The 19978-nt window shown below is 40.6% G+C and overlaps 1 protein-coding gene across 5 annotated transcripts in view; it reads right to left on the reverse strand.

Moving 5' to 3' along the window:
* Nucleotides 1-19978, reverse strand: part of kidins220.L (kinase D-interacting substrate 220kDa L homeolog) — a 116008-nt gene that overhangs the window by 14203 nt on the left and 81827 nt on the right. For 3 of the 5 annotated variants that reach the window (XM_041563541.1, XM_041563540.1, XM_041563539.1), the window contains exons 23-26: nucleotides 16044-16222; nucleotides 15631-15854; nucleotides 10047-10160; nucleotides 3160-3216 (exon numbers count right to left, since the gene is read on the reverse strand). In XM_041563541.1, the coding sequence (XP_041419475.1) occupies nucleotides 3160-3216; nucleotides 10047-10160; nucleotides 15631-15854; nucleotides 16044-16222 (574 nt within the window). The remainder of the gene's footprint in view (nucleotides 1-3159; nucleotides 3217-10046; nucleotides 10161-15630; nucleotides 15855-16043; nucleotides 16223-19978) is intronic. The other 2 variants (XM_018264001.2, XM_041563542.1) reach the window with 2 other exon arrangements.

Raw genomic sequence — 19978 nt, forward strand, 5'->3', positions numbered from 1 at the left:
CTGCTGCTTGAGTAGTTTAACACCCCCACTAACTGCAGCCCTGGAATGTACTGCAAGCAGTTTTGGGATGGGGGGAGAGAAATGAATTTCCATTTTGCTTTCAGAGCCTATTTAAGCGTTTATTTGTGTAGTTATCTCTTCTCTATGTGTAATTCCAAACAGGAAAAGGCCCCGGCGAGGGCTGTAAGTAGCACGGGCACCATGTCAGCAGCAGTATTACTTCAAATGACTGCAGTAAGAGGGTGATCCTGGCATCCAAGCGAGGCCGTTATGTTCCAGCCTGAATGAGGGAAACAGGCTCTAGGAGACAAGGAATATAAGACGGAGCAGATTTGATGATCATAATACGTTGGCTGATATCGCCTTGTTTACTCCCAAGAAGAAAAGAGATCAGCTGACCTGCAGGAAGGTGCCAAGGCGTTCTTAGTCGCACACAGTCATTTCTGTTCCACAGTCACAAAGAATATTCTATATAATGGTTAATCCTGGTGGCTAATCCTGGGTGCCACATCAGAGTATGAATTCACAGAAGACAACAAATTAATCTGATAGATCATCACGGCATCTGCAGATTACGTATTTACATATATATTCTTAAAATATAAAGCATAACTTTCTATTGATGCAGCAGTGGCCTCATTCTTTTTTCAAGGTACAGGTATGGGATCCATTATCCAGAACGCTGCGAATTACGGGAAGGCGATCTCCCTTAGACTCGATTTTATCCAAATAATTACAATTTTTAAAAATGATTTCCTTCTTCTCTGCAATAATAAAACAGTAGCTTGTACTTGATCCCAACTAAGGTATAATTAATCCTTATCGGAAGCAAAACCAGCCTATTGGGTTTATTTAATGTTCACATGATTTTTTAGTAGACTTAAGGCATGAAATTACAGAAATATCCATTATCTGGAAAACTCCAGGTCCTGAGCTTTCTGGATAATAGGTACCATACCTGTAAAACATTTGGATTGAGTTTTCTTTCAATGGGAAGGCAACTCCCAAAGTAAAACTGAATCTTCCCAGTGGCACTGAAGCCTACAGGAATTCTACACCATAGAAAGAAGTAGGGAGACAACCCTGCTGACAGTTGTACTGTCAAACAGATTCTCTTGTGGGCTGCCAATGGCCAATCACAACCCTTATTTGGCATCCCCAGGAACATTTTTTCATGCTTGTCTTGCTCCCCAACTCATTTTACATTTGAATGTGGCTCATGGGTAAAAAAGGCTGGGGACCCCTGTCCTAGACCAATAACTGGTTAAGCCCTTGTTATTCTGCCTTGGTTCCTTATACTATTCATGGAAGATAACAATGCTGATTTTATATTATACACAGTGTTGGACAGGATCGGCAGGGACACAGGGAAAAAAACTCAGTGGCTCCACCCGGACCCCAAGGTCTCTCCCCACCTGGACCTTGCTCCCCCACCCAGGAGCCCTGGACCCCAAGCTCGTGCCCCCACACAGACTAACATAAGTAAAGTTTAATTGGTGGGAGCGGAGGCTGTTTGCGCATGGGGCGTGGAGGGCGAAAGGCAGGAGGGAGGACCCTTGAGTTCAGATGGTGGGCCCCCGCCTCCTCAGTCCGACCCTGATGATACAGCCATGTGTTCTTCTAGTTTCAAATGCGGCAGCCTAGATCTGCCCATGTCTGAGCCTAAAGCAGGAAATACGTTGGGCATCTTATCTGCCCATGTATGGGGCGATGGGCCTACCAATCAGAAAGGTTAAACAATCTCATGGGAGTGATGACCACATTGGCTTGTTAATGCAGTCCTTACTCCTGTATCCTAGGGCCAAACAATCGCAGCAGTCCGAAATCGGCCAACACAAGGTGGGCATATTGGGGAAAGATCTGCTTGTTTGGCCAGCTTACAAGCTGACCTTCCAGACATTATGGTACAGGTATGGGATCTGTTATCCTGAAACCCGTTATGCAGAACGCTCCCAATTATGGGAAGGCAGTCTCCATAGACACCCCTTTAATCAAATAATTCAGATCTGTCAAAATGCTTTCCTTTTTTCCTTTAATAACCATTATACCTCATCCTAAGCTATAATTAACACTTGTTTAATTCTACTGGATTCAATTAATGTTTAAATTATTTTTTAGTAGACTTAAGATATGGAGATCCAAATTATGGAAAGATTCCTTATCAGGAAAACCCCAGCATTCTGCGTAACAGGTCCCATACAGCATGTATATTTGAGAATAAACGATTAAAAAAACAAGTAGGAAGTCGGAATTTCTAATTTATGTGGGCTTTTAAAAACTCCCCTAAATTCAAAATTTGACCAATCGAAATTTATTAATAAAATCTAATTTTTAAAACTCGGAAAAATTAAATAGACTCAAATTCGATTAGAATAGAAAAACTTGAATGTCAGGAAGGCTGCAAATAGCTCCAAATTGATCCCTGGACCTCTCCCATTGACTTATACAGTAATTCAGCAGGTTTTAGGTGGCGAATTTGAGTCCTTAAAGGGCCAGAGTATGATAAATCTCGATAAATCTCAAAAATCTAATTCGAATTGTTTAAAAATACCCGAAACGAATTTGAATAACTCGCTAGTCAGTTTTGACCATAAAAAAATGTGAAAATTTGCAATTCGACCCTTGATAAATCTGCCCCTTTGTCTATTGTTCATAAAATGTTGTGAGTCCGTCCACAAAGCAGATGTCAAACTAAACACGGACGTCTAGCAGATGTGTTTTCTGAATGGTTCACGCCTGATGACCTTGGGTAAAGAGCAATGGCTGGGTCCCAGACAACAGAACAGATGAAACCTGGCAGGGCAGGAAGAGTAACTGGGAATACATAGAGCTACGAGATAGCGCTCATTAAAATGCTTTTTTGCCATTTGGATTAAACGGCCAGTGGAAAAGAGAGAAATAATCATTAGAAATGCTGTCCATATGCAGGACATTGATTTATGAAGGAGAGCAGCATCTCAGCACACAAGGATGTGCAATAAAAACCACATAAAAAGCAAAGAGAAGGTCAGTGAGTCACACCGTTAGTGTTGTACTAGTGCACTTCGCTCACTCACCAGTGGATGCAGGATTAGTCGTGTCACAGCAATGGAACTGAACCTAAAGCCACTAAAGTGCTACACACACACACACACGTCAATGCACAGGCACACTCTTTACCAGAAAGGCGTGAATGGGGGAGGACAGGGTCTCTGCGGCATCTTCTTCGATAATGCTCTAGCAACACAACAGTGAATTAAGGAGGGACATTGGAACAATTACAGATTAAAAGTGAAATAACCAATTAGGAGATGCACTCACCATTATTCACGTCCATCACTAAAAAAAAGCCCTGCACATTAGCAACTGTACACAACTAGGGTTGCCACCTTTTCTGGAAAAAAATACCGGCCTTCCTATACATTTATCTTTTTTCCCTATTAATAACATTGGGATCAACTATCATTTTTACCGGCCGGGTGGCAACCCTATACACAGCCCATACTACAGGCACAAAAGATCCATATATACTCAATTACATTGCCACAGGTATGGACACTACACAACTACCTATAATGACAAGTAAAAATAATGGTGATGAACTGCTCACTAACACCTGTATTCCTTATCCCTCAGATTATTGCACAGCATCACATACCCCTAATCACTGACAGGTAGCGATGGGCGAATAAATGAATTTCCACGTTTGATCGCTGGTGAATAACTGGCAAAAAATGTTGGACGCGTTGTCACATAATCAGGATGCCCACTTTGCGAATGTTTTGGCGAAACGGGACAAATTCGCCCATCACTACTGACAGGTTCCATAAAATCCATGGCTCCTCGATTCGTACGATGAGATCTTTGCATCTATGGCCAGCTTAAGGCATAGGGGCGGGGCAGACAATTACTTTCACTTTCCATTTAGTAATTCCTAGATGTCACTCTCCCCACATTCCCCCAGTTCTCTTAACCATTTAATTGTGTAGCCAGGGCATGGGGATGGACATTGGGTCTCCCATTCTGCTGCACAAACAAGATTCTGAGATGATACAAGGCTTGCCTTAATAACAGTGTCCACAAAATGTCTCCTGCCTGCTTGCTCCCAGACTGAAGGAAACAAGATTAAAATAATTTATACAGTGTAATTAAAGTTCACTTTGATAGAATTTAACTTTAAATGTAAACAAGCAAGAACACAGATAGTAATTATAATCAGGGATATAAGCCCAAGGAGTGTCCACAAACAACTAAGTGCAAAATATCTTAACCTGAAAAAGGGACTTAAAGGGATACTAATTTTTTTTCAAAATGAATCAGTTAATAGTGCTGCTCCAGCAGAATTCTGCACTGAAATCCATTTCTCAAAAGAGGAAACAGATTTTTTTATATTCAATTTTGAAATCTGACATGGGGCTAGACATATTGTCAATTTCCCTGCTGCCCAAGTCATGTGACTTGTGCTCTGATACACTTCAATCACTCTTTACTGCTGTACTGCAAGTTGGAGTGATATCACCCCCTCCCTAATCCCCCCCAGCAGACAAGCAAAAGAACAATGGGAAGGTAACCAGATAACAGCTCCCTAACACAAGATAACAGCTGCCTGGTAGATCTAAGAACAACACTCAATAGTAAAAACCCATGTCCCACTGAGACACATTCAGTTACATTGAGAAGGAAAAACAGCAGCCTGCCAGAAAGCATTTCTCTCCTAAAGTGCAGGCACAAGTCACATGACCAGGGGCAGCTGGGGAATTGACAAAATGTCTAGCCCCATGTCAGATTTCAAAATTGAATATAAAAAAATCTGTTTGCTCTTTTGCAAAATTTTTGGATTTCAGTGCAGAATTCTGCTGGAGTAGGACTATTAACTGATGTGTTTTGAAAAAAACATGTTTTCTGATGACAGGATCCCTTTAACCTCCAAGACTTTATCCCTGACTTTATCTCTCCGACCCAGTATCTGCATTATTGGGATAATTTCAAATATATACAACGTTCTGGACAGTGCTTATGATCTATGCTTTGTTGCCTATTATACAATCCCTTTCTTTAATATACAGCTGCGTGGTAACTAATGACGGATACATGTGTTGTGGCATAGATGCATGTATAATACGTTGAATGTCAATATGTCATACTCCTTATAGACAGATTAGTCTTGTATCTTACAGCAGTATAAATATTATTTAATAACTTGCATAAATGTACACACTGTATACGCTCCTCCCACCTGATTTATTTAAATCGGGTTGTGTGGTTCAGTAATCCAAGGAGAGGGATCCCTCCTCTCATGCGTAGCACCTTTGTTTTTAAACTTGTTTTTAATTGATACTTGGGGCATGGTTGTGAATAAATATTGCCTTTTTAGAAAAATCGTTTGGATTATTTATGAAATTTTCCTATTCAGGGATAACGTCTTGGAGGTTAAGTCCCTTTTTCAGGTTATGATATTTTAAAGTTCATTTTGCTTGACAAATGTGATAAAATAGGATTTCGGATACTTTTTGTAGGTCCCCATTAAAGGAGAAGGAAAGGCTAAAATTGAATAAGCGTTATCAGAAAGGTCTATGTAAATACTCCTGTAAACCCTCAACTTAATGCTGTTTGGAGTCCTCTGTCAAAAGTATCTTTCCTTCTATTGTGTACACATGGGCTTCTGTATCAGACTTCCTGTTTTCAGCTTAAACCTCCAGGGCTAAGGCTTGAGCATGCTCAGTTTGCTCCTCTCTCCCTTTCCCTATCCCTCCTCCCCTCCCTGCTGTAATCTGAGCCCAGAGCTATGAGTGAGCAGGGAGAGATTCAGGCAGAAAGTAATGTCACATCAAGTTAATATGGCAGCTGCTATCCTAAACAAACAGAGAACTTCTAGAACGGTTTACTCAGGTATGGTAAAACATTCTGCAGAATAAATATAGTGTTATAGCTTTCAGTATTGTGGCAATTGGCAATAAACGGCCTCTCTGGCTTTCCTTCTTTAACCAACAGGATTTTCACCCCCACCCTAAGAAATAACTGGCATGTCCATGTAATATTCTAAAGAAGTGCTTTCTAAATGGCTACTCTCCAACAAAAACACTCTCTGGCCCTCTCCACAGTGCGGTTTGGCCGCTGTGTACATAGCTCAGGGTTGTATTTCCCAATTTGGGGGGGGGGAATTGCTCTCTTGGAAGTTGCCAAAGGTTGAGGAGCTGTCGGCTTGTCCTGCGTGGTTTATACAAGGTGTATGGGACAATCGGACAAGAATGGAAGGAGCAGAGATGGCCACTGTTGAAGGCTTTTTCCACCTTGCAACTCTTCTGTTGGCATATGGTTAGCATCTGTGCCCTGCAGCAGTGAGGTCCTCAGTTCAGTTCTGACCAGAAGCTACTTGGCTTTGTTCCATGCTCCAATAATAAACAAGCATGTTATTGACTCCTTTTTAAATGACTATTGGGTGTGAGTGCTTTAGGGGCCTTAGACTGTAAGCTCCATTGGGGCAACGGGGAAGAATCTCAGCCATTGTACCTAGTATACAATGGGGCAGAATAATATAGAAACATAACTACCAAACATACTTGTTTAGGTCCTGATTTAAGGACAAAAATTGGACAAAGCTTACCAGAATGTGAGTATGCTATTGATTGCATCAGGGTGGGGCTCATCATAAGTGGGTAATGGTCTTACAGGTCCTAATTAGAATGATGAGAGTAACTGACCTGTTCTAGCACATAAAGCCCATTGTACATGAAAAAATACAGAAACAGGAACTAAGCAAGGCTCGGTTTATCATATGCAATACAGTCACAACCTAAATGTGATTAATGTTTCTGGGAAATGTTAACTCTGCAGAGAATTCAATTAATTTTTAATTTAAAGGGGAAGTTCACCTTTGATTGACCCTTTAGTAGTATGATGTAGGCAGTGATATCCTAAGAGGGTTTTGCCATTGGTCTTCACTTTTTACACTCAAATAGCTTTTTCTTTTTTTTCCCAGCGGCTTCAGTTTAGAATTTCAGCTGCTGCCAGGATGCTAGAATTCTATGGCTGCAGCATCATATTCTCCTACCCTCCTATTTATATAGCCCCTTAATTCTGGGTTCTCATCTAGGCAATCCTTAATTTCATCCCTTGAACCCCTTATTCTTGGGCTTTAACCCACTCTTCACAGACAACAGAGCAGAGAACAGTACCTTGTACTTGATTCAAACTAAGATATAATTAATCCTAATTGGAGGAAAAATCAGCCTATTGGGTTTATTTAAAGGGGTTGCTCACCTTCCAAACACTTTTTTCAATTAATTTATTAGATTGTTCCCCAGAAATAAAGACTTTTTTCAATTACTTTCCATTATTTATTTTTTACCATTTTCCAAAATCTAAGATTAAAGTTGAATGTCCCTGTCTCTGGTGTTTGAGTCTGGCAGCTCAGTAATTCAGGTGCAGACTCTACAATTTTGCAACATTGAGTTGATACATTTCTCAGCAGCATCTCTGGAGTATTAGCAACTATTGTATCAATTCTAACAGCTGCCTTTAATGAAACACAGAGATTCTGCTCAGCAGGGACAAAGATAAGAAATGTATCCATTTAGGGTTTACAGGGTCGGCGACCCCCCCTCCCAGAGCTGCTTCAGAAGGTGAAAAATGACACTTTACACTTCAATATTAGAAAAACGATCACATATAGAAAATAGAAAGTAATTGAAAAAAGTTGTTATTTCTGGTGATCAATCTGAAAACAACTAGTTGTTTGAAGGTGGACCACCCCATTAATGTTTAAATGATTTTCTAGTAGAATTAAAGGTATGAAGATCCAAATTACAAAATGACCCATTATCCGGAAAACCCCCGAGTGCTGATACTGCAAATTAGAGAGCTGCTGAATAAGAAGCTAAATAACTCAAAACCCACAAATAATAAAAAATGAAAACCAATTGCAAATGGTCTCAGGATATCCCTCTCTCCATCATACTAAACGTTTATTTAGAGGTGAGCTACACCTTTAAGCCCCAGTACTGGTGATAGTGCAGTACACAGTAGCCTAAGAAGACTTAACATTTTTTCCTCTGATGAACAAACACTTGATCTCATATTTACCATGAGTAACTCTTATTGACCGCTGGCAAAGCTGCTCAGAAAATAAATTCCTTCTCCCTGCACCAAACTATGCTAATGTAAATGGTAGCTAGAAACCACAGGCTCTGTGATCATAGTCGCTGCGGCTTTGCACTGCTTACAATGGCACTCGGCTCGAGCAGACCCCAAAAGCTCTGTGTCTCCGTGATGTTTATAATCACTATGGCAACGCGTTTCATGCATTAGGGAGGCAGTTCGGAGGGAAGAGAACGCGAGTTTGGGAGCCAAGGGGGAAGAAAGAAAAAAAATTACTTTATTTAAAGCAAATGTTACTTCAGCAGAGTTTTTATTGCTTCTTCTTCATCTGATAGAGAAAAAAATGTGGCAAAGGCTGAATTTGATGGACTCTGTCATTTTTCAGCCTCAGCAATCTATGGGAAGTGAATAGAATACAATTACTGGGATCAGGCAAAAAGTGTCACGTATAATGTATGTTCCCATTGCCAGTGCCTGAAACCCACCATATGAAATCCGTCCTGCTCAGCTACACAATTCATTGGATACATTTTTGTCTGTTAATAGCTGCATAAAACCATTCACTTGTACCTTCCCAATAACTCTCGACAATCGTTTGCCTTCGGGGGCCAAAAGTTTGAAGAGAGGAAGTCCTGGCCATAAAAATGTACATAAATAAGGAAACCCTCCAGCTGTTGTTGAACTGCAACTTTCCCACAAACAGCCAAATAGGACTTGTAGCTTAATTTGCCCGTTAACGTTTAGCAAAATCCTTACCACTCCCCCTTTCCAGGGGCCCCAGTTAGTATATGCCTCTCTTTGCCCTAAAAACTCAATTTCCATCTAGACTTTCTGGTCACAAAACGTAAAAAATATGTCATTTGTAGGGCTCATTTATGAAGTGTGGGGCAGGGTGCAAAGTTAAAAAAATGAGCGCAAACCTCCTTTTTATTTTGCACTTTGCCCCGATACACACAGGCCTTTGCATGAAGACGTGTGCCTCTACCATGGATACAGTGCTGCCTGCATTTAGCAGTGTTGTATGCATGAGGGCTGGCCTGGATACAATACATGGACCTCCCCTTGGACTCCCCAAGCTAGGAAGCTCCAACACACATAAGGCGCTACACAGCCCTGCCTATGCCAGGCATGAAGTACATGGGTGCCTTGCTGTTGGAAAGCACTGCCATGGGCCTTAAGGAGCTAATTTCTGCACCCCCTTACTGTTCCTGCATGTATGCTTGGGGCTCATTTTAGCACCCCTTACTGTTCCTGCATGTATGCTTGGGGCTCATTTTAGCACCCCTTACTGCTCCTGCATGTGAGCCTGGCACTCATTTTAGCACCCCTTAATGCTCCTGCATGCGAGCTTGGGGCAATTTAAGCACCCACTTACTGCTCCTACATGTGAACTTGGGGCTCATTTTAGCACCTACTTACTGCTCCTGCATGAGAACTTAGGGATCATTTTTGCACCCCCTTACTGCTCCTGCTTGTGAGCTTGGGGAAATTTAAGCACCCACTTACTGCTCCTGCATGAGAGCTTGGGGATCATTTTTGCACCCCCTTACTGCTCCTGCATGTTAGCTTGGGGCAATTTAAGCACCCACTTACTGCTCCTACATGTGAGTTTGGGGCTCATTTTAGCACCCACTTACTGCTCCTGGATGTGAGCTTGGGCTCATTTTCGCACCCCTTACTGCTTCTGCATGTAAACTTGGGGCTCATTTTTGCACTACCTTACTGCTCTTGCATGTGAGCATAGAGCAAAGGTAAATGAGGCCTTGAGTTAAAGTAGATGGCCACATACTGGCCATATGGTAGCCAACTGATCAGCCCACTGAATTGCATCAGTATATGTAGGGTGAGCTTTCCAGTGTACCTTCCCACCAAAACATAGGGTAATTAGAGTTCTGCAGCTTTAGAATCTCGGCTAGAATTGAGAAAAAAACATTTCAGAGTTGCCAGTTGGCACATTTACACATACTTACTAGGCAATTGTTCTGCTCCCTGGACACACTGTGTTTAAAAGATGGGCGTGACATGGGATGTTGGGGGTTGCCAAAGTAATACCTTGGCAGGTAAGCATGAGGTGCAAAGAATGGCTATGAAAAAAAAAAAGAAAAGAAAACACGCAGGAATGAAGAAATAAAAAGGTAACAATAATACACAGGAGGAATAAATTGAAAAAAAAAAACACACACAGATGAATGCATTCAATGGGGGGTCAACATGGCAGCCCAGTTTAGTCCTGGAGGCCCATGATATGCAAAATGCATTGTGCTTCATGTTACTATAGTTATCGTGTTGCTCTCGCCTGCAAGTCTAGGTGATTGGGCTAGTCCCTTTCATGGGTTGCATCAGAGTGGGCCTCAAAAACCAAATCTGGACCGTCTTTTAAGGTGGAACATTGAAAAAGACCTGCAATATCTGAACGTTTTCAACATTTTGTTGAAAGCATCAGATTCAATGACAGATGTAACTGAACGTAACAATTTCATACGACCCCTAAGATTAGCTTCTCACCAGCTGCCCAAAGCATACTGAGCATGTGCGGTGCTGACGACACTGAAAATATGGCCTAACAAGATGAGAATACGGTTATCTGCCCTGGATAGCTTTGACGGCCTGGCTCATTCTGTTATAGGGCTGCAGAACCTCTAGGTTTGTACAATAAGAGAATTAAATATAATAGTGTTTCTGGCCATATTCATTTTAAGCTATAGTTCCCCTTTGATCACCTGTCAGTTCAACGCTTTAACGGAGAACTAAAGCCAAACTAAAGAAGTAGCTAGAAATGTTCTACGTTATGTTTTGGGCTTCTGTACCAGCCCAAGGCAACTACAGCCCTTTAGCAGTAAAGATCTGTGTCTCCAAAGATGCCCCAGTAGCTCCTCATCTTCTTTTCTGCTGATTCACTGCACATGCTCTGTGCTGCTGTCACTTACTGAGCTTAGGGACCCACTCACAATATACAGTACATATAGAATAGAAATGTCACAATATAAGGCTGATTAGTAATTAATACAGATAATTACTACATGGCAGCACAGAAACCAGTGCAATTAGCATCAGAATTTAATAATCAGCCCTGTAGCATCAGCTTATATTACAGACCAACCTCATTTTCTGCTGGATAATTAGTGACGAGCCCTAAGCTTAGCTTCTCAACAGCTGCTCAGAGCCCACTGAGCATGTGAGTGTCACAGACACTTTCCAAGATGGTGACCCCCTGTGACAAGTTTGAAGTCCTGGATCATTGCTGCTATTGACAAGCTGAAACTTTAGGCTGGTGCAATAAGTTAAAGGTGTTGTTTACCTTTAAATTAAATTTTAGTATGATGTAGAGTGATTTTTTTGAGACAATTTGCAATTGGTTTTCATGTTTTATTATTTGTGTTTTTTGGGTTATTTGGCTTTTTATTCAGCAGCTCTCCGGTTTGCAATTTCAGCAATCCGGTTGCCAGAGTCCAAATTACCCTAGCAACCTTGCATTGATTTGAATAAGAGACTGAATGAATAGGAGAGGACCTGAATAGAAAGATGAGTAACAAAAAGTAGCAAAAACATTAGATTTGTAGATTTACAGAGCTTCTGTTTTTAGATGGGGTCAATGACCCCTATTTGAAAGCTTGAGTTAGAAGAAGGCAAATAATTGAAAAAAACTATAAAAAAAATAATTGATGAAGACCAATTGAAAAGTTACTTAGAATTGACCATTCTAGAACATACTAAAAGTTGAATTACATATAAGTACAGGTATATAAAATATGGCATTTTTAGACATTAATTTTTAGGGTTTAGTTCTCCTTTAATGTTGCAGCACTGGGCATTGCCAGACAATTTCCCCGGCAGTCGAGCAATTGAGAGCCAGCACTACACATTTTACAAGCTGGGGCTAAAATGGGTAACCAGTAAAAGGAAAACTATACCCCCAAAATGAACACTTAAGCAAAAGATAGTTTATATCAAATTAAGTGGCATATTAAAGAATCTTATCAAACTGGTCTATATATTTAAGTAAATATTGCCCTTTTACATCTCTTGCCTTGAGCCACCAATTTGTGATGGTCTGTGTGCTGCCTCAGAGATCACCTGACCAGAAATACTACAACTCTAACTGTAACAGGAAGAAGTGTGAAAGCAAAAGACACAACTCTGTCTGTTAATTGGCTCATGTGACCTAACAAGTATGGTTTGTTTGTGTGCACTGTGAATCCTAGAATCCCAGGGGGCTGTCCTTATTTTTTAAAATGGCAATTTTCTATTGAGGATTACCCAATGGCACATACTACTAAAAAAGTATATTATTATGAAAATGGTTTATTTACATGAAGCAGGGTTTTACATATGAGCTGTTTTATGCCATATCTTTTTATAGAGACCTACATTGTTTGGGGGGTATAGTTTTCCTTTAATGCTAGCTGCTGATTGGTTGGTATGGGTTACTATAAACGGAGCAAATTCTTCACCTCTTATTGCACAACCCCAACCTCGCATAATCCTGCTATTCAGTAAATACAGTGTGCCGTACAATGTGTGTACATGTTAATAGTACATTTATTAAAAATATTCAAAAGCCATTTTTTATAAACATTTTGCAGTGAATGAGCAAAACCTAATGACTTGTTTGGTACCAGTAATAATATGTAGCGTGTGCCTTTCCTAGTCCTCCTCTCTGCTCCCATGTGGGGGATCCTGCCATTATATTTACACATTGGCTTTATTAGAGACTTATTTCAGAATAGGATTTTCCTAGCGATGGGTTTTTGCCTATTTCCCTACGTGCCTTTATATACTTGAGCTATAAATAAGTAATGCAATGGGTTCTTTAAATGCCCTTTTGTTTTGCAATAAAACCGGTTTAACATGGGCAGGATTGGTACAGTAAAGGATCAGCTTGACTTGCGCTAGATGAAATGCTTTAATTATGGTATCCACTATCCAGAAACCCGTTATCCAGAAAGCTCTGAATTATGGAATGGTGGTCTCATTTTATCAAAATAATCCAAATTTTAAAAATGATTCGCTTTTTCTCAGTAATAACAAAACAGTACATTGTACTTGATCCCAACTAAGATATAATTAATCCTTATGGAAGGCAAAACCAGCCTATTGGGTTTTTAAATTATTTACCTCCTTCTTCTAACAGTATCCAGCTTTTAAATGGGGGTCACTGACCCCATCTAAAAACAAATGCTCTGTAAGGCTGCAAATGTATTGTTATTGCTACTTTTTATTACTCATCTTTCTATTCAGGCCTCTCCTATTCATATTCCTTTCTTATTCAAATCAATTCACCGTTGCTAAGGTAATTTGCACCCTAGCGACCAGATTGCTAATATTACAAACTGGAGAGTTGCTGAATAAAAAAGCTAAATAACTCACAAACCACAAAAAAATGAAACCAATTGCATATCACTCTCTACATTATACTAAAAGTTAATTTAAAGGTGAACAACCCCTACACTTCACCCATCCCCGTCTGCTTTCCATGGTGGGTGGTGAATAAATTCTCTAGAAAACAGAGGGACTTAAAGTCCCAGGATCTATCGCTTCAGCATGAGGCAAGGGAAGGGTTTAAAGACTCTGTCAGGTTTATTTCTTTATAAAGGTCCCCATAGACGCAAAGATTTTTCTTGCCGAACGACCGATTTTAGCGAAGTCCGACCAATCCTTCGAAATTATCGTGCGGTTAGTGGGATTCGAACGATCGTAAATCTTATGATTTTTCGGCCGACATCTGTCAGAAAATTGATCGACCAGGTTAAAAAATCTTTGTTGGTCTATGCAATCTATCTATGTTTGCAGGGCCAAGCAGGCAGCTCCCCTTTGTTTTCCTGGCAAATTGGACTTTTTAGTTGATGGACAATTAGTACAATCGTTTCGAGATAATCGTGGTCTCACGATGACGATTGGATCTTTTAAAAATCTTTACATCTATGGCCAGCTTTAGTCACAAAGAGGGTTTTGTAACAAAAGGCACTAAGTTTGCCCAGTAGCAGAAACCCATAGCAACCAATCAACAGGAAGCATTTACTCATCACCTATTTAAAAGCAAACATCTCATTGGTTGCTAATAGTCACTGCCCCTGGGCAAATTTAGTTTCTTTTATTACATATGGGAAAAAGACTCAAGATTGTATTGCTTTGCCAGAAGACACCTTCCTAAAGGTGCCCATACATGGAGAGATCCGCTCGTTTGGCGATGTCGCCAAACGAGCGGATCTCCCTCCGATATGCCCACCTTGAGGGCAATATCGGCTGATCCGATCGTGGGCCCTAGGGCCCAAGGATCGGATCCTAACGATGCCCAAACGGGCGGTCGGGTCGCGGGACCGCATCAACGAATAGATGCGGCCGCGATTTTCTGTCCCATCCGATCGAGATCTGGCCGACTTTCGGCCAGATCTCGATCGGTGAAGCCCATCGTGGGGCCCCATACACAGGCCAATAAGCTGCCGACACGGTCTGTCGGCAGCTTTTATCGGCCCGTGTATGGCCACCTTAAGATTAGTTAGTGCGGGAGCGTTCAGCCATACTAGATTAAATGTGAATCAAAATAGGCTTTAACACTATTACTATAATTTCAGTCCTCAGCTGGCCCTTTAGGGAGGAATCAGGATTTCTTGCAGATTTAGTGTAGGATTTTATATGTGCGCTGGCATATTTGATGTCTTCTATATGAAGAACCTGCCAAGAACCAATCTACTTTATTTATGGTGTGGGAGTAGGAGACAATTGTTCTTTATGAAAGGATACATTAATAGATTTCTATATATATCACGAGCTGTACAAATTGCATCTCTAATAGCACTGGCTAACTGCAATGCAAGGTTGGCCACCTCGCTGGTTATGAGTGGACGTTACCCTCCCACTTGATTGTGTATGCACAGGCTCATGAGATTTTATATACAGATGAGGAGAGGGTCTCCACAAGCCCACTGTGCTCATCATGGAACACTTACCAGGCTTTACATATGCCATGTGTCTAAAAAGGCTACTTGGAAGAAGGCAGCATTAAAGGAGAACTAAACCCTTAAACATGAATATGGTTAAAAATATAATATTTTCTATACTGAACGTGTTTCACCAGCCTAAAGTTTCAGCTTCTCATTAGCAGCAATGATCCAGGACTTCAAACTTCTCACAACTCAGACTAGAGTGGAAGAGTCAGCCGTTTTTATTGGTCTGTAAACGTCCACCTTTGGCAGGGATAAACAGTCGATATAATCAGGAGTTACCCTTGCTGTATTTTAAAACCTAGTGGGCTTGATCCCATAGGTTTTTCCATGGAAATAGATAATGGAGAAGCAAAACCAGGTTCCGTATTGTTCTGCATACAGAGAGATGAGAGTCTCATCAATACCAAGGTACCCCTTATGTACAGCGATAAGCCAGGAGATTACAGCAGGTGTGAGCAACCCAGGTAACTGAGCCAATAAACTATATCCAATAACAAATGAACTGCAGTGCTGATTCTTAGCAATATTAAAAATGTAAGAAAAGCAAAGACTGACAGATTCCCAAAATGTTCTGCTTATTTCCAAACCGAGAATACAGAACGCCACCTACCCGATTATAAAAGGGATGCTGTGGTCCGGTCATCCCACTGTAATAGCTGCTTGGTGGCTGTGGAGACATTACCCCAGCAGGGAAGGGTCCGTTAAATGAAGATGAGGAGCAGACTGAAGATGGCTGGCTGAATACAGAGGCTGCCCTGGGTGGAGCATCTTGCAAGGGAAGTGTGGGATATGGGAATCCTCCAATATTCATCTGGTCTCTTGCTGCACGAACATCTGCAAAAGCAAAATTAGCCAGCAGCATGAGAGATTGCCCTGGAATAATGAATCATATCCCATGGATCATTGCCCCATGATGTCCGATGTGAACCCCTTATATAAGCACCCATGTTCCTCTATGTATCCATCTTTTTCTGCCGTTTCCATACCCTCGACTGCAGAACAGGGAAAAACACATCCACTTACCCGCAATGATTTCTCTCAGCTTTGGATCCAAGTTGACTGTGCATGGCAGAAAGGTTTTCACATCTCTTGTGATGAGCACTGGGGTCCTAGAGGCCAAAAAGACTTCAAAACTCCTGATATCGCTATCGATTTCAAGCAGTGGTTCGACGTCTTTAGTTGTGGGAATGTTTTTTGAGATTCTGAAGAAAAAAAAACAAGTTCATTGTATCTTTATAACTGATATTATGTCATCAGTTGACTGCAGGACCCAACAATTTGCAGTTTCTTGCTGAGTGGTCATATAAAGAAGAAACATCACTATTGCCTAAAGAAAATTACCACAGAGACCTCAAGGTCTTTCACCAGTCCAATGACACCATATAGACTTCTACATATTAACTGGCGCCCCACAGTTCTTTAGTAATAAAACTGAAAGGAGCCACACACTCAATTATATGCAGTCGGGGAGCTTACCCCATTTATTGTGACCAGCTGTGCATCAACGTTTCAGGGGGCGCAACCCACCCATCTACACTTAGATAGTAACATAGTAAGTTAGGTTGAAAAAAGAAACACGTCCATCAAGTTCAACCTTTTAACTCTATTTTAACCTCTCTAACAGCTAGTTGATCCAGAGGAAGGCAAAACCCCATTTATATACCTATATACAGGTATGAGACCTGCTATCCAGAATGCTCGGGACTTGGGGTTTTTCAGATAACAGATCTTTCAATAATTTGTATCTTCGAACCTTAGGTCTACTAGAAAATCATGTAAACATTAAATAAACCCAATCGGCTGTTTTTGCTTCCAATAAGGATTAATTATATCTTAGTTGGGATCAAGTACAAGGTGCTGTTTTATTATTACAGAGAAAAGGGATATTTTTAAAAAAAATTGGATTATTTGAATAAAATGGAGATGGTCTTTCTGTAATTTGGAGCTTTTTAAATAACGGGTTTCTGGATAATGGAACCTCTACGTGTATACCAATATCAATACTAATTGCAGATGATGGTATCACTATAGCCTTGGATATGATGCTTGGTCAGGAAATAGTCCAAGGCACTCTTAGGGTAAGGGCACACGCTAAGAATTGGGGAGATTTAGTCGCCCGGTGACAAATCACCTCTTCTTTGGGCGGCTAATATTCCCAAAAAGCCTTGTTGCCGGCTATAATCTAAATCACAGGCGGCATGTCACTCGGAGTGCTTCATTTTCCGAAGTTGCCTCACGAGGAAACTTCGGACGACTTCGGAAAACTAAGTGCTCCGAGTGCCATCCCAACAGCAATTTAGATTCTAACCGGAGGGAAGGCAGGTCGGGGAGATTAGTCGCCCGAAGAACTGAAGAAGAATCAGCAGGGCTGGATTTACATAGTAGGTGCCCCTAGGCCCACTGCCGTTCGTCGCCCCTGTTCCCTCCCCTTTATTTGTGCAAATTTTCATCATCTGGACTGGAGCAATGGGGATTGGTGCATGGGAAGTTTAAAAAATGATTGTATCTCCTGTGCATCCCCAGTGTTTTTGAACCAAAGTGGGTGTGGTTGGGCAGCATGCCGCCCCCCTAAAATCCTGCCACCCTAGGCGCCGGCCTAGGTGGCCTTTCCACAAATCCGGGCATGAGAATCAGTTTGTGGATGGGCAATCTCCCACAGTAGCTTTGTGTGCCCCTGCCCTTAAAGGTATTAACAATATTTGATAGAGAAGATGGCCAGTGAGAACAGCAGGGGCACTCCTGTTAAGAAACTGACAAACCTTTCATGATATTAGCAGTAAATATAATGTTAGAGAACTCAGCAATTTTACATTAATTTGTTTGGGTGGGTATTTAACTGATCAGAAAATAAAAGATAAAAGAGAGGAGGTATGTGAACCTGTAGGAGGATTATGCTGCTCTGTATTTTTGGTGCTGTGATCCAATATCCAACCCCAACCTGTGAAGCGGACACTTATCCATCGTGTGTACATATTGTGCCGAGACAAGCAACAGTGAAACGTACAGAGTCAGCACGATTGTACTGCTTGCTCGGCAGATTTTTACTATTATCATTTTCCTATTCCTCTGTAAGTTTGTTATGACTTTATATTCAATGTTCCAATTACAGATTGAAATCATAAACATTATAGCTTATTGCTCATAAACACAAAGAACTGGGATTTTTGTGCTCTTCATCTGGTTCTACTTGATGCTTTTCTCTCCTGAGTTGCGTGCATTTTAATGGCAAGACCTTAACTCATTCATGCCCTGGAAGATAACTGTCTGTACCCTGGCACCATAACAAGCGACCCAAATATTGTGTCGACCCACTGGTGCATGATGGTGAACTTCAACACTACAAACTACTGGAGATGTAAAAGTTGGGCTGCCCTGAAGCCAGGATTCAGATCGGGGTTCGGCAAAGTCTTTTTAAGCAGGATTCGGATTCAGCCAAATCCAAGTGCCTGTCTGAACTGAATTAAAATCCTTAAAATCATGTGGCTTTTCATCACACAAAGAATGTCTTTTTTGCTCTGATTAGGCAAATTAGGGCTCAGATTCAGTTCTGGATTTGGCCAAATCTTTTATCAGTGAATTCAATGCATCCGTATTTAAAAGACACTTTTTCATGGTCTGAGTTGTTCCCCTTTAAATGATGTAGAGAGTGATATTCTGAGAATTTGCAATTGGTTTTCATTTTTTATTGTTTCCTTTTTTTTATGTTTTTTTTCCAGTGTTTTTTATGCTTTCCAGTTTCAGCTATCTGGTTGCTAGGGCCCAACTTGCACTAGCAACCATTCATTGGTTTGAATAATAAAATGGAATATGAATAAAAGATTGCTTGAATAGAAAGATGATTAACAAAAAATAGCAAATACAAATTTATAGCCTTACAGATCATTTGTTTTTAGATGGGATCAGTGACCCCCCATTTGAAAGCTGCAATGAGTCAGAAGTTGACAAATAATTCAAAAGCTAAACAAAAAAAAAAAATTAGGGATGCACTAAATCCACTATTTTAGGAATTGGCTGAATCCTTTGTGAAAGATTTAGCCGAATACGGAACCGAATCCTAATTTGCATATGTAAATTAGGGGAAGAAGGAGGAAAGAGAACCGCTAGCCCAGCTCAAAGATAAACTTTCTTGCTTTTGTGACGAAAAGTCACGTGATTTTTTGTATTTGTATTCAGTTCATCCGAATCCAGCTGAATCCCGGATACGGTGTATTCCTAGAAAAAAACGAAGACCAACTGAAGTTGCTTACAATAAGCCAATCTAGAACATATTAAACGTTATCTTAAAGGTGCAAGAGTATACACCTCAAAGACCTAGAGCTGAGGTTTTATTAGGCTTGTTCTTGTACTGAGTGGCCTAGCCTTAAAATAAGCTTTAGGCCGGAATCAGAAGTTTTACAATAGAAAATGCACAAAGATTATTCAGGTAATGTTTTTAAACTTATGATAATAAGAAAATAATTTCAGCAGATCCTGGGAAGATCTGACCTACATCCAATATCCCAGCACTCTTAGGAATTTTAACCTAATTCAAGAATATTATATAAGTAACATTTTGTTTTATCGACGTCTGAAAACCAAAAAAAAAAAAAAAAAGTTATTCTTTTCTTTTTCATGTTTTTGCTAATTATAATATATATGTGAGGAATAAAGTCAACTTTTTACGCATGTGTTTTTGCACTTTGCTCTCTATTTAGAAATATCGAAGACTTTTTGCCAGCTTCTGCCACAAAAATGTCCTCACTACGGAGCTGGCACCAACCATTCTTTCTACATAATGACTTTGACAAGTGTCTGTTGAAATCATTGAGCAAAATGCCAGCCAGAATTAACTGAAATAATCTTTTTTTTTCTTAAAGATCAGATTGGATAACATATCAGGAACCGTTTTTTCGGACATTCGCTTTCGCAAATAAACATTTCACGGAAACTGAAAAACCTGGAAGTACAGCGAAAGGAAA

This window comes from Xenopus laevis, chromosome 5L (assembly GCF_017654675.1).
Source record: "Xenopus laevis strain J_2021 chromosome 5L, Xenopus_laevis_v10.1, whole genome shotgun sequence".
Classification (NCBI taxonomy): Eukaryota; Metazoa; Chordata; class Amphibia; order Anura; family Pipidae; genus Xenopus; species Xenopus laevis.